Source organism: Hylobates moloch, unplaced genomic scaffold (genome assembly GCF_009828535.3).
Source record: "Hylobates moloch isolate HMO894 unplaced genomic scaffold, HMol_V3 SCAFFOLD_5, whole genome shotgun sequence".
NCBI classification, from domain to species: domain Eukaryota; kingdom Metazoa; phylum Chordata; class Mammalia; order Primates; family Hylobatidae; genus Hylobates; species Hylobates moloch.
In genome coordinates, this window is record NW_026652280.1 from 93,915,263 (window position 1) to 93,928,118 (window position 12,856).

At 39.9% G+C, this 12,856-nt stretch overlaps 1 protein-coding gene across 1 annotated transcript in view; it reads left to right on the top strand.

Moving 5' to 3' along the window:
* DNAH12 (dynein axonemal heavy chain 12) overlaps positions 1-11,971 on the top strand; it is a 258,401-nt gene extending 246,430 nt beyond the window's left edge. The window contains exons 71-75 of the mRNA XM_058439110.1: positions 3,766-3,970; positions 8,689-8,826; positions 9,239-9,330; positions 10,092-10,159; positions 11,701-11,971. Of these exons, the coding sequence (XP_058295093.1) occupies positions 3,766-3,970; positions 8,689-8,826; positions 9,239-9,330; positions 10,092-10,159; positions 11,701-11,891 (694 nt within the window). The 3' untranslated portion in view covers positions 11,892-11,971. The remainder of the gene's footprint in view (positions 1-3,765; positions 3,971-8,688; positions 8,827-9,238; positions 9,331-10,091; positions 10,160-11,700) is intronic.
* Positions 11,972-12,856: the final 885 nt, after the last annotated feature.

Genomic DNA, 12,856 nt, shown 5'->3' on the forward strand with positions numbered 1-12,856 from the left:
AAAAGATGATAAGGTGGAGGAGCGGAGGCTGAGGAAGAATTGGGACCTAGCTCGGCCTGGCAAGGAGCAGCCTGGGGAGGAGGGGAGAGGTCACATGGGTCTGTAGAAAAGGAAGATTAGAAAGACTCAGCGACACTTGGGGTTGGGACTGAGGGGACAGGTGAGAGGGAAAGAAGGAGGGTTTGGGACGAGTCGCATTGGGAACAGAGACTAGGGAGGGAACAATGTGTAAAAGAATGCCTGGACGTCAGGCACCTCAGACTGCCTATTTTACGACAAGAATTATTTAGATCTTGTAGGATGGAAAAATCAGAAGTGCTGTTTTCTGGCTATTTGGAACCACTGTTGAGTTTGTATTGGGGTCAAGCGGCATTGCAGAAGAAAATAAGGCATTTAGGTTTAGGTCAGGTGTGAGTTGAAGAGGTTTTAAGTTCTTGAGAACACAGGCTAAGGGAGAAGAAGGAGGAATGGAGGGTGGAATGCTGTCCATATTGAAGGAGGCAAGCCCAGAGAAAAGAGAGAGTAGAGACACAAAGAGAAGGGGTGGGGGGTGCTTGCCCCCCAGGAAAGTGGAGAAGGGGTAGGGATACGGAGAGAAGGGGTCGGGGGGTTCTTGCCCTCCAGAAAAGCAGAAAAGGGGTAGAGACACGGAGAGAAGGGGTCGGGGGGATTCTGCCCCTCAGAAAAGCGGTACTTGCTGCTAAGGGTGAAGGACCAAGGCAGGCGTCCCTGTGTGGTCAGACACCTCTGAAACGTGGGTGAATAATCAGGCAGGCATCCCCTGCGTGATTAAACACCAAGGGAAGACTGTCTTCCCGAGTCCGTGACCAGCGCCGGAGTTTTGGGTTCATGGATAAAACGCGTCTCCTTTGTCTCTACCAGAAAAGGATAGGAACTGAAATTGAGAGAAGGGAGAGATTGAAGCGTGGCACCAAGATTGAAAGGAGAAAGAGGTTGAGGGATAGTAAGAGAGGTTGGAGAAGAGAGTTAAAAAAAAGGCCCCTTACCTGATTTAAAATTGGTGAGATATTCCTTGGGCTGGTTGGTCTGAGGACCCAAGGTTGTAGGTGGATCTTTCTCATGGAGCAAAGAGCAGGAGGACAGGGGATTGATCTCTCAAGGGAGGTCCCCCGATCCGAGTCATAGCACCAAATTTCACTCGCGTCCATGTGGAGAGACCACCAAACAGGCTTTGTGTGAGCAATAAAGCTTTTAATCACCTGGGTGCAGGCGAGCTGAGTCTGAAAAGAGAGGTTTTGTCAGTGAAGGGAGATAGGGGTGGAGCCGTTTTATAAGATTTGGGTAGGTAAAGGAAAATTACAGTCAAAGGGAGGTTGTTCTCTGGTGGGCAGGAGTGGGGGTCACAAGGTGCTCAGTGGGGGAGCTTTTTGAGCCAGGGTGAGCCAGGAAAAGGAATTTCACAAGGTAATGTCATCAGTTAAGGCATGGATCAGCCATTTTCACTTCTTTTGTGGTGGAATGTCATCAGTTAAGTCAGGAACAGGCTATTTAAATTTCACTTCTTTTGTGATTCTTCAGTTACTTCAGGCCATCTGGATGTATACGTGCAGGTCACAGGGGATATGATGGCTTAGCTTGGGCTCAGAGGCCTGACAGCAACCATCCAAAGTCGATAAAAACACACAATGGTATTGAGCCGAAAAGACTATTAAATCTTGTCATTTCATTGGAATTTTCCCCTTTTAAAAAGTTCTGGCCAGGCTCAGTGACTCATACTATAATCTCAACTCTTTATGAGGCCGAGGCAGGAGGATTGCTTGAGCCCTGAAATCCCAGCTTCGGAAACATGGCAAAACCCCATCAACAAAAATTTAAAAATTATCCAGGCATGGTAGCGGGCGCCTGTAGTCTCAGCTACTTGGGAGGCCGAGGTGGGAGAATCGCTTGAGCCTGGGAGATGGAGGCTGCAGTGAGCAGAGATCGTGCCACTGCACTCCAGCCTGTGTTACACAGTGAGACCTTGTCTCAAAAAAAAAAAAAAAGAAAAAAGAAAGAAAAAGTTCCATATCTTCTGTCTCAGAAGGGAGGGTATCTTTTTTTTTTTGAGCTGGTGTCTCACTCTGTCACCCAGGCTGGAGTGCAGTGGCAAGATCTGGGCTCACTGCAAGCTCTGCCTCCTGGGTTCACACCATTCTCCTGACTCAGCCTCCTGAGTAGCTGGGACTACAGGCGCCCGCCACCACACCTGGCTAATTTTTTGCATTTTTAGTAGAGATGGGGTTTCACCATGTTAGCCAGGATGGTCTCTATCTCCTGACCTTGTGATCCACCCATGTCAGCCTCCCCAAGTGCTGGGATTACAGGCGTGAGCCACCACACCCAGCTGAGAGGGTATCTTTTAAAATGTAAAAATGATGATGAAAAGAGATCTGTTATTACTGGTTAAAAATATTCATTAATCATAACTTCTCATCCATCTGTTAACTATTCTTCTTAGGAATTAGAGACAGAATAAACATTAGCTAGACCTATGTGTAGTCACATCTTTTGTGATTTTTCTGCTACCTGGCCAGGCACAGTGGCTCATGCCTGTAATCCCAGCACTTTGGGAGGCCGAGGCAGGTGAATCACCTGAGGTCAGGAGTTCGAGACCAGCCTGGCCAACATGGTGAAACCCCTTCTCTACTAAAAATACAGAAATTAGCTGGGTTTGGTGGTGCATGCCTGCAATCTCAGCTATGCAGGAGGCTGAGGCAGGAGAATTGCTTGAACCTGGGAGGGGGAGGTTGCATTGAGCCAAGATCGTGCCACTGCACTCCAGCCTGGGTGACAGAGTGAAACTGTCTCAAAAAAAAAATAAATAAATACATAAATAAATAAAAAAATATATATGTATATATATACACATATATATACACACGCATATATGTATACACATATATATACATATATACGTATACACATATATACATATATACGTATACACATATATACACATATATACATATACACATATACGTATACACATATATACGTATACATATATATGTATATATGTATATGTTTATATACGTATACACATACATATATGTATATACATGTATATACATACATATATGTATATACATGTATATACATACATATATGTATATACATGTATATACATACATATATGTATATACATATACGTATATACATACGTATATAAACACCTGATGCCTTAGTTAATTCAGCATTTCTTATACAAAGATTATATTTATGTATATATAATAACACACTATCTCTCAGCTGCTCAGGCTTCTAGCCTAAAAACTCTCACTACAAGTATATTTATGGTGTTCTTAACAAGTTGGGCCTAAGTGCAAGTAAAGCATTTGCGAGTGTATAAATGAATATATAATTTATGTTTTCATGCAGTGTTTCCTTAGTTTCAGCCATTGCATGACATCATTACAGCTTTTTCATATTTGCCTGTCACCTGAAATATTATTTACCTAATATTTTTCCTTAAATCATTCTCTGCTTAAGTTAGCCAGGTCCTAAGCAAAAATAGCCAGAAAGCAAAAATTTTGATATGCTAGTTGTATTACTTTCTGTATTTTAAAATATGTATGTAATGATTAAAATGAAAAATGTTCATACATGTATCACTTAACATTACCTCACGTACCACCACATGGGAGATGACACATTTTGGGAAGCAATCCCATAAAGCTGGGAATGAAATTCCTGCTGTTCTTCTTCTGGAAAGACTGTATGTTGATATCATCATATATGTTGATGACATAATTTCTTTCATTGCAGTTTAATTATGACTATACGTAACACTCTACGGGACCTTGAAAAAGCTATTAAGGGCATGGTTGTGATGGATTCTGCATTGGAGGCACTCTCCAGCAGCTTACTTGTTGGAAAGGTTCCAGAAATATGGGCCAAACGTTCATACCCAAGCCTTAAGCCCCTAGGAAGTTACATCACAGATTTCCTAGCCCGGTTGAACTTTTTACAGGTAAAAGTGTGTGTGTGTGTGTGTATGTGTGTGTGTGCATGCATGTGTGGTAAAATACATGTATAAATATGTAAAATATACAGACATATGTAAAATTTTATTTTTTGGGTTAACTGGGGAGATATTAGTTGTTGGCTGTGGTCACTTGAGTGTCTCTGAGTTGAATGAAATGTGATGAGTAGCTTTGTGATAGTCTGATGAAAATTTTAGAATATTGAAAAATACATACATTCAAAGTACTGAGTGGAAAATTAAAATTATACTTCATCCAAACCAATGTAATATGTGACATTTATATTTTTCAAAATTCTAAGTTTGTGGTTCTCTGAGACCAAGATTCTAAGTTTGTGGTCCTCTAAGACCACAGTTTAAAGTTGTCTTGTGATTTTAATACTGATGGTAAGTCAAAAATCCTGAGGCTTGGATTTTTTTTTTTTTTTTTTTTTTTGAGACAGGGTCTTGCTCTGTCATCCAGGCTGGAGTGCAATGGTGTGATCTTAGCTCATTGTAATCTCAAAATCCTGGGATCCTCTTGAATAACTGGAACTACAGGCATGTGCCACCATACCTGGCTAATTTTATTTTTTATAGAGATGAAGTCTCACCAAGTACCCCACGCTGGTCCCTCACTCCTGACCTCAAGCAATCCTCCCACCTGGCCTCCCAAAGCACTGGGATTACAGGCCAGAGTCTTGGGTTTATCAATAATTGGCCATTGTCTTTAAATCAGTGCCACTTATCTCAGAAAACCAGGGAAAAGATGAGTATTTTGAATGCCCCCTCTGCCCTACCCCCAGCATAAACATCAGACAGAACACTGCTTTTCCTTCTCAACTCCACTGCCTGCCCCCATTCTATGGTTGATGTTTATGAAGGAGTATGGAGTGGGGAGAATCCCAAAACAATTTTTTTTTTTTGGAAATTCACAAAGGTATATGATCTTTCAGTGTTCAGTTGCCTTTTTATTGCACAAAAGCTTTGTTTCACTGTATAAGGTAATCATAAAATAACCAGTGCTTGTAAGAATGTAGAGGGACAGACTTTCTCCTGTATCGCTTTAAAATTTTTGCCAATCTGATAGGTCAACCATATCTTGCTGTTTCCGTTTGACTTTCTTTAATGACTAGTGAGCCTATGCTTCTTTAGTATGTGTGCTTTCCATTTGTGGTGTGTGTGGGTGTGTGTGTGTATTGTCAATTCATATCCTAGGCCCATTTTCTTTTGTATTATTTGTTAATTTATAGGAGCTTTTCATGTAGATTATATGTTTAACAAAAGGAATAATATAAAACAGAATATTGAAAGGGTTTCCTCCATTGTTCTCTTACTCTTACAGACGCTATAGTTCTCTCATTATCTTTCTTTCTCCTGGACTCTTCTTTACCTCCTAATGGTTCTAAGCAAATGAGTCATCTGAATTTTCTATTATTTCTGTCTTGGGTGCAACTGACTGGGACCAGCATCATAGTCAGTAAAACAATTTACCAAGACAGTCGTAGGTAAAGAAAGGCAGATTTATTAGAGAAAGTATGAAAATACATTGCAAGAGTGCAGTGGGCAGCACAGCAGAGAAGAGGCTATCTGCAAAGAACCAGGGGCTGGAGGGAAGTTTTGTAGAGTGGTGCTAGAGGGGCTACGCAGAACGAGGTGGTGCTGCTCAGGCTACAGGCAGAGCAAGGTATTTGGAAACAAGATGTGCTAGTGGATTGTCTGTAATTAGACATTTTTCAGAACAATTGTTCTCCCCCACCTGGGGCCCTTTCCTTGTTGTTACTTATGAGGACTGTACACTTTCCTATTTCTCTCTCACTGTTCACCCTATCGATCTCCTTTTTAGTCAGTTTAGGCTGCTATAAAAAAGCAAAATAGACTAGATAACTTAAAGAACAGACATTTATTTTTCACAGCTCTGGAGGCTGGAAAGTCTGAGATCAAGATGCCATCATGGTCAGGTTATTGGTGATGGCTCTCCTGGTTCATGATGAGAGAAAAAGCCAGAGAAAAATGTCTCTTCTGTTTCTTCTTGTAAGGGTGCTAACCCTATCATGAGGGCTCCACCCTTATGACCTAATTACCTCCCAAAGGCTCCGTCTCCAAATACCACCTTGGAGAAGAAGGTTTCAATCTATGAATTTTGGAGGAAAACAAACATTCAGTCCAGAGCATCTTCACATTCTCTCCTTCCTGTGCCTTTTTTTAAAAAAAAAACTTTTTGCACACTGCCTAAAATCCCAGCATAAATCCTGATCTAACACTTAACTATCTTTGTGACTTTTAGCAAGTTACTCATCTTTCTGTACCCCAGTTTCTTCATCTGTAAAATGAGAGAAATAATATTCAACTCACTGTTATTTTATAGAGTAAATGAGGCAATGCATATGAAATGTTTAGCACAGTGCCTGGCATGTACTAAGCACTTAGTAAACGGTAGCTAATTCAGAGATAGTGCACGTAGCTGACCACAGACACTAATGACACTCTGGGATAAAGGAAGCCACGGGCGAGTGGGTTTTCTAAATGCTTGCCTTGTGGGTCTTTTACAGCCTTCTTGTGCTTGGTGCTTGCTCTGCCTGGTTTTGCCCTTATCAGACTTCATCTCTTTCTCTGCCTCTTCTTCACCTGATAGCTTGTACTGTTGCAGCATCTCCAGCAGCAGTTTGTTCTCTTCCTCCTAGGGAACAAAACTGGCTTATTGCCAGAGTGTATTGCCTGCTCAGAGACAAAGTCCATTTCATTGATTCATCTGTTCATTCCATAAATATGAATTGAGACCTCATTTTATCAAAGCACCTTGTTGCGTGTTCTGTGATAAAAAGATAATTACAACAAAAGTCCTGCCCTGAAGCTGCCAAGAGCTTACAGGGAGACAAGCCAGGTATCTAAAGAAAATTAGTACACTATAGTAAGGGATGTTCCATAAAAGACCAGCATGTAAAATGCTCTGGGATTTCAAAGAAGGGAGAGAGTTCTTATGGCACAAGAAAGCAGAGATTGTTTCATGGATGAGGTAGTATTTAAGTGGGATTTAAAGAATGAATGGTTTAGATACTGCAAAGAAAGGAAAAAGAGATGGCTATGTAGCTCGTGGGATAAAAGGCACTGTACCACGTTGGATTGATTCCATTATAAGTAACAAAAATTCTGACATAAGCAAAAATAAAGTTTGTTCCCTTATGTAACTGCAAACTCCAGGAGCTAAAGTGGCTTCAGGTAACATTTGAGCAGGGTGCAAACACGGATATCTTGTCCTGGCTTCTTGCACTTCATCTGTTGTCTCCATTCCCTTTGGATAAACTCCATTCTCAGGCTGTCATCTGATGGTAGCAAGATAGCAACAGCAACTCTGGCCTCACATCCACACAACTTTGAGGAGTTGAGAGTGAGTCTTTTCCCCAAAAGTCCCAGCAAGAGTTTCTGCATCTCTGGCTTTGATTGGGTCACATGTCCATTTCTGAATCAGTCACTCAGGCTGGAGGTATGACTGGCCAGGTGTGACTCACCAGCCTACCCTGCAAGGCTAGGTGGAGTTATACCACCAGATGTGCCTGGGCTGAGAAGGATGGTATCACTTTAAGATAGGCAGGAAAACAACAAAAGTCCACCTGGCACAAAGAGACCAGCAAATAATCCAGTCCCTTTAGTCCAGTCCAGATTAGAATGCAGGATGCCTGAAAGGAAGTGAAAGAGATATAATAGAACTGAAAGTACATTGGGGCTGGATTGTGAAGTATCTATGTTTTTGGTTTGTTTGTTTATGTGAAGTATCTTGAACAGGAGACCAAGAGGCTTAAGCTTTAATTTGGTGCATCACTGAACAATTTAGTAGGTCACTGATGCTACATTGATGCAAGATGCTACATCTGATCCAAATTCTGCATGGTGAGTTATATTCTGGCAACATTCTTCTGGATAGATTGAGCAGAAAGGGAAGAAGCAAGAAGACAACACGCACTGGTACAGAAACAAGACCATGAATAGCTGAACTCGAGTGAGGGCAGTGGACGCAGAGACAAGGGGTTTAAGAGGGTTAAGGAATTGGGGGCTGGGCGCAGTGGCTCACACCTGTGATCCCAGGACTTTGGGAGGCCAAGGTGGGCAGATCACTTGAAGTCAGGAGTTCCAGACCAGCCTGGCCAACATGCTGAAACCCCATCTTTACTAGAAATACAAAAATTAGCCAGGCATAGTGTTGCACGCCTGTAATCCCAGCTACTCAGGAGGCTGAGACAGGAGAATCACTAGAACCCAGGAGGCAGAGGCTGCAGTGAGCTAAGATCATGCCACTGCACTCCAGCCTGGGTGACGGTGCGCAATTTCATCTCAAAAAAAAAAAAAAAAAAAAAAAATAGAGTTAAGGAACTGGAATCAACAAATGAGGTCTGTAATTAGATAATGTGTAAGATGTCTTAAGGATGGTTGCTTTTGAGTGGGATGATATAATAAAGCGTCAAATAATTTACATTTGGCTTTTGCAGAAGATTTGACTCTTCAAACTATGTTTCATTCACGTTAATGCTCAAATTGTTTTGAGTTTTCCAAGAAGATAGAAGGGGAAAGAGGTAGGGTCAAGGTAGGCTGTGTGTTTGATGTCAGGGGAGAGGGACTTGTGATGGAAAATGTGGGCAACATAAGCAAAAACCAGAATCAGGAATTGTACATCAGGTGGCACTTGTATAACTTTAAAAACTGACATAATGTGTTTTGTTTTCCCTGTATAGGACTGGTATAATTCAGGAAAACCTTGTGTGTTTTGGCTGTCAGGTTTCTTTTTCACTCAGGCCTTTTTAACTGGAGCTATGCAGAATTATGCCAGAAAATATACCACCCCTATTGATTTGCTAGGATATGAATTTGAGGTATAGTAACTCCTTAAAGTCAACAGTATATCATTACATTAAGTCATGTATTTAAACCGAGTTTATATATTGTAACCCATTGTAAGCAATTTTACTTCATTCTTTGTGTTGTAAGAATATGTCTTGCTATCCCTTAGAACTTTTATATATTGCAATATTTGATATGAATAATCCAATGCTGTTCTTCTACTTTAGCAAAAATTATTATGAGGTACAGTACAATTTGATAAAATACTTCAAAAAGAAGTACTTTTATACTTTTTTACAAACTATGGCTGAAAAAATGTATAGTTTAACAAGCTATTACACAATAGAGTTTCCCTGAATGTGTTCTGAATATTTCGCTAATGTGTTCTTTATGAGATGAAGTTGTCTGGAGAGGATCACTGCTAGTGTGTGCCTATCCCTTCAGGTTATCCCATCTGATACATCTGACACATCACCAGAAGATGGTGTTTATATCCACGGATTGTATCTCGATGGCGCACGCTGGGACCGAGAAAGGTCAGTGGTTTCAGCTGCCAGGACCTCTTCATTTGTAGCTGAATCATAGATAAGATAAGCATTCTGCTGCTTTAAAAAAAAAAAAAAAAGTCCTCTTTTTAAGGCAAGTAATAATGATATCAGAACTCTCACATAAATCATTAGTCAAGCTGGGGCAACTGATAAGTTGTTATTTTTTAGGTCCTGAATAATTTTTAGTCAATATTTCAGTAGTCTTATTAGTAGAAAAGTTAGCTGAAATTATTTTCCTGCCTATCCCATTTTATAACAGTTGCCTTCTATTTTGTAATGTGTAGGACCACCTCACTTTTAAACAGTTTACAGTTAGTTATAATGAAGTTCACCTTTCTGTTAGTGAATGGGAAACCTTTTCTTGCATTTTGATGATCTAATAAATAAATATTTACAATAAATATTGAATTTCCTGCTTCACTCAGGAAATTAAGCAATACTATTCTTGTTTAAAATATATGGGATAGAGAGAAGGAGAGAAAGTTTCCCCTGGAGCCCTGGCCTCATGGACAGTCATTAAAAATTGGCAGACATCGATATGTGTCCACTGTTTACCCTTTGCCTTCCCATCATTGTCTTTTGTTTCTCTCAATTCTTCATTGCCATTGACTCATTTTCTTTTTTTACATTTCTTTTTCTCTATGCCTCTAGTCCTTTCTTTTAGTAAAAGCCAATATCTAAGTAGCAATCTGTTCTTAGAAGCAAATTTCATGTTATTTCTAATAATTTCTGTCAATTTCTCTTTACAGTGGGTTGCTTGCTGAACAATATCCCAAACTTCTGTTTGACCTGATGCCCATCATATGGATAAAACCAAGTAAATATTCTCTCAACAAAATTTATTTGAAGTTTAGGGAGAATAAGGATGGATATTATACACTGCTCCCCAAAATAAGTTTTTGCTCAAACCTTTTAGGATCTAGCTCAATTATAATAAACATTAATAGAATATTTACATTAGAAATTATTATCTCTTTGTGTGTATGGCATTTATATTATTTTGGGAATACCATGCTGCTTTTTTATGCTCGTAGCCTATGGGATATGTCATTCTTTTCAGCCCCTCCCCCCACTTCTACAAGAGGGTTCACAGATTGAACAGCTGCCCATCCATATTTTGATTCTGAATTGCCTTTGCACATTGCTCAGAGGCACAAATTAGCTTGACACAGTCTTCAGCTAGTGACTAGCATTTTCTGGCTATAAGAAACTGCTAGGCCTAGGAGCCAGCCAGGTGCCCCAAGGCATATATGTTGCCAGCCACATGGGGTGGGGGCCAATTTTGCCCCATTTAGGAAACTGCTTGCTCCTCCCCTGCTTCTGCCATCATCATCTTTCTAAAAGTCTGGAAAAAAAGTCTCATTCTTTTGTTTTCTCTTCCCTAACTTTTTAATTCTTAAATAACAACAATTTCTTAAAATATTTACCGATCACCCAGAATCACCATCCAACCTATCAAATATTCTCATTATGAATGTGGTTCAGTTATAACTATGAGAAATGTGACCTTAGTTTGGAAAGACTCTTAATATCTTATATCTGGCTTTTTGGGGATTGTATATAGTTTCTTTTTGTGAATTGGTAAGAGTTGGCGTGTTTTTCTTATTATTTACCTGCTAAAAACAAATAGAAACGTCAGCTTCTTCTAATGTGTGGGTTTCTTGGATTAGAGCTCAAAGCAGTTGTATTTCTTCTTTTGAGTCTCCCCCACTACCTATACTGTATTTTATTCCTTCTTCCCTCCCTTCTCATTCTTCCCTCCCAAATCCTCTTGAGTTTTCTCATGCCTGCTAAGTGGTCACAACTTTAAAGTCTATTCCTGTATTCCACACCTAGAATCATGCACCATACGAAATACTTGCCTTGGGCTGGGCGCAGTGGCTCATGCCTGTAATCCCAGCACTTTGGGAGGCCGAGGCGGGCAGATCATGAGGTCAGGGGTTCGAGACCAGCCTGGTCAACATAGTGAAACCCTGTCTCTACTAAAAATACAAAAATTAGCAAGGTGTGGTGGCAGGTGCCTGTAGTCCCCACCTACTCAGGTGGCTGAGACAAGAGAACTGCTTGAACCTGGGAGGCAGAGGTTGCAGTGAGCCGAGATTGTGCCACTGTACTCCAGCCTAGGTGACAGAGTGAGACTCAGTCTCAAAAAAAAAAAAAAAAAGAAATACTTGCCTTGTTTCACAACCGTAATACTGCATGTACTGTAAAAAAAAATATATGCTGTAAAACCTTCATATATCTCAAGTATGATCTTAGATTTAGTTCTGGCCATTTTATTACAAGATAAATAGTTCTTTTCGTACCAATGGCTGTTTTTCCCTTTATCAAATGAATATATTTCTTTTTTTTTTCAAGCTCAAAAATCTCAGATTATAAAGTCGGATGCCTATGTCTGTCCCCTCTACAAGACAAGTGAACGTAAAGGAACTCTTTCCACTACGGGACATTCTACTAACTTTGTCATTGCAATGTTGTTAAAAACAGACCAACCTACACAGCACTGGATCAAGCGCGGGGTTGCTTTGCTTTGTCAGTTGGATGACTAAATTGGACAAATTTATAAAACATCCAAAAGTTTAAAAAAAAAAAACCTGTCCTACTTAAAATATATATATTATAAAACCAAGTATCTTGGTGGTGTTCTTTTAAATGGTCTTTGCAAACACTCATTGCATTGTTCTCCTTTCTGAGGAGAACTTTTTGAAGTTTGATTGTATGTGAAAAATAGATTTTGGGGTTAAATGGATAAAATTTAACAAATATCAGGAATTATCTCCTTCACAAATGTTAAGTCATTCCTTCGGCTTCAGTATAGTTTACTTTCCACTCTCCTACCTAAAGTAATTATACAAAAATATTTCAAATACATAAATTAAGAAATTATAAATATGGAAAATATTAAAACAGTTACACAACTATACCTCTTTATTTCTTACCTCTAAGACTTCGGTTCCATTTCTCACCGCACCCTTGTGACTAGGAAAGGAAACTCAAAGCTGCGAAGTTGGCCTGCAAAGGCATAGGATGGCTTGAGGGCAGTCTGAACTTCTACACCTGCAGTGACAGTGTGCTGCTCCGCATTTGCTTCATATTTAATTTGAAATGTCAAGTGGTCCCTTTGCTTTTTTTTAGTGTATATTAACAATTTAAAAATATTTCAACAAAACAGAATTTTGGTCAAAATTTTATCTCATGTAGAGTGAATTCTTCCCTTAGGATTCCAAGGACATTGAAGGCCACAGTTCTGTAACCCAAGGAAAATGTCACAGCTACCTAGTGAATCTAGTACATTGGGACAGTCACTTTGGACAATTGGGTCAGAGCAAAATGTTTGGGTTCTCTTAAATGAAAACTTGATTGTGGTTTGCAGTGGCTATGTGCATGATTCTCTTTGCATGGCCAACCCCCTGCAAAAGCATTTTATTCCAGGAATAAAATATTTAATCCTTTAAATTTGATGAATGTAGCAGTGAAGAAAAGAGATCATGTTTCCAAAAAGAGCTAAACCACA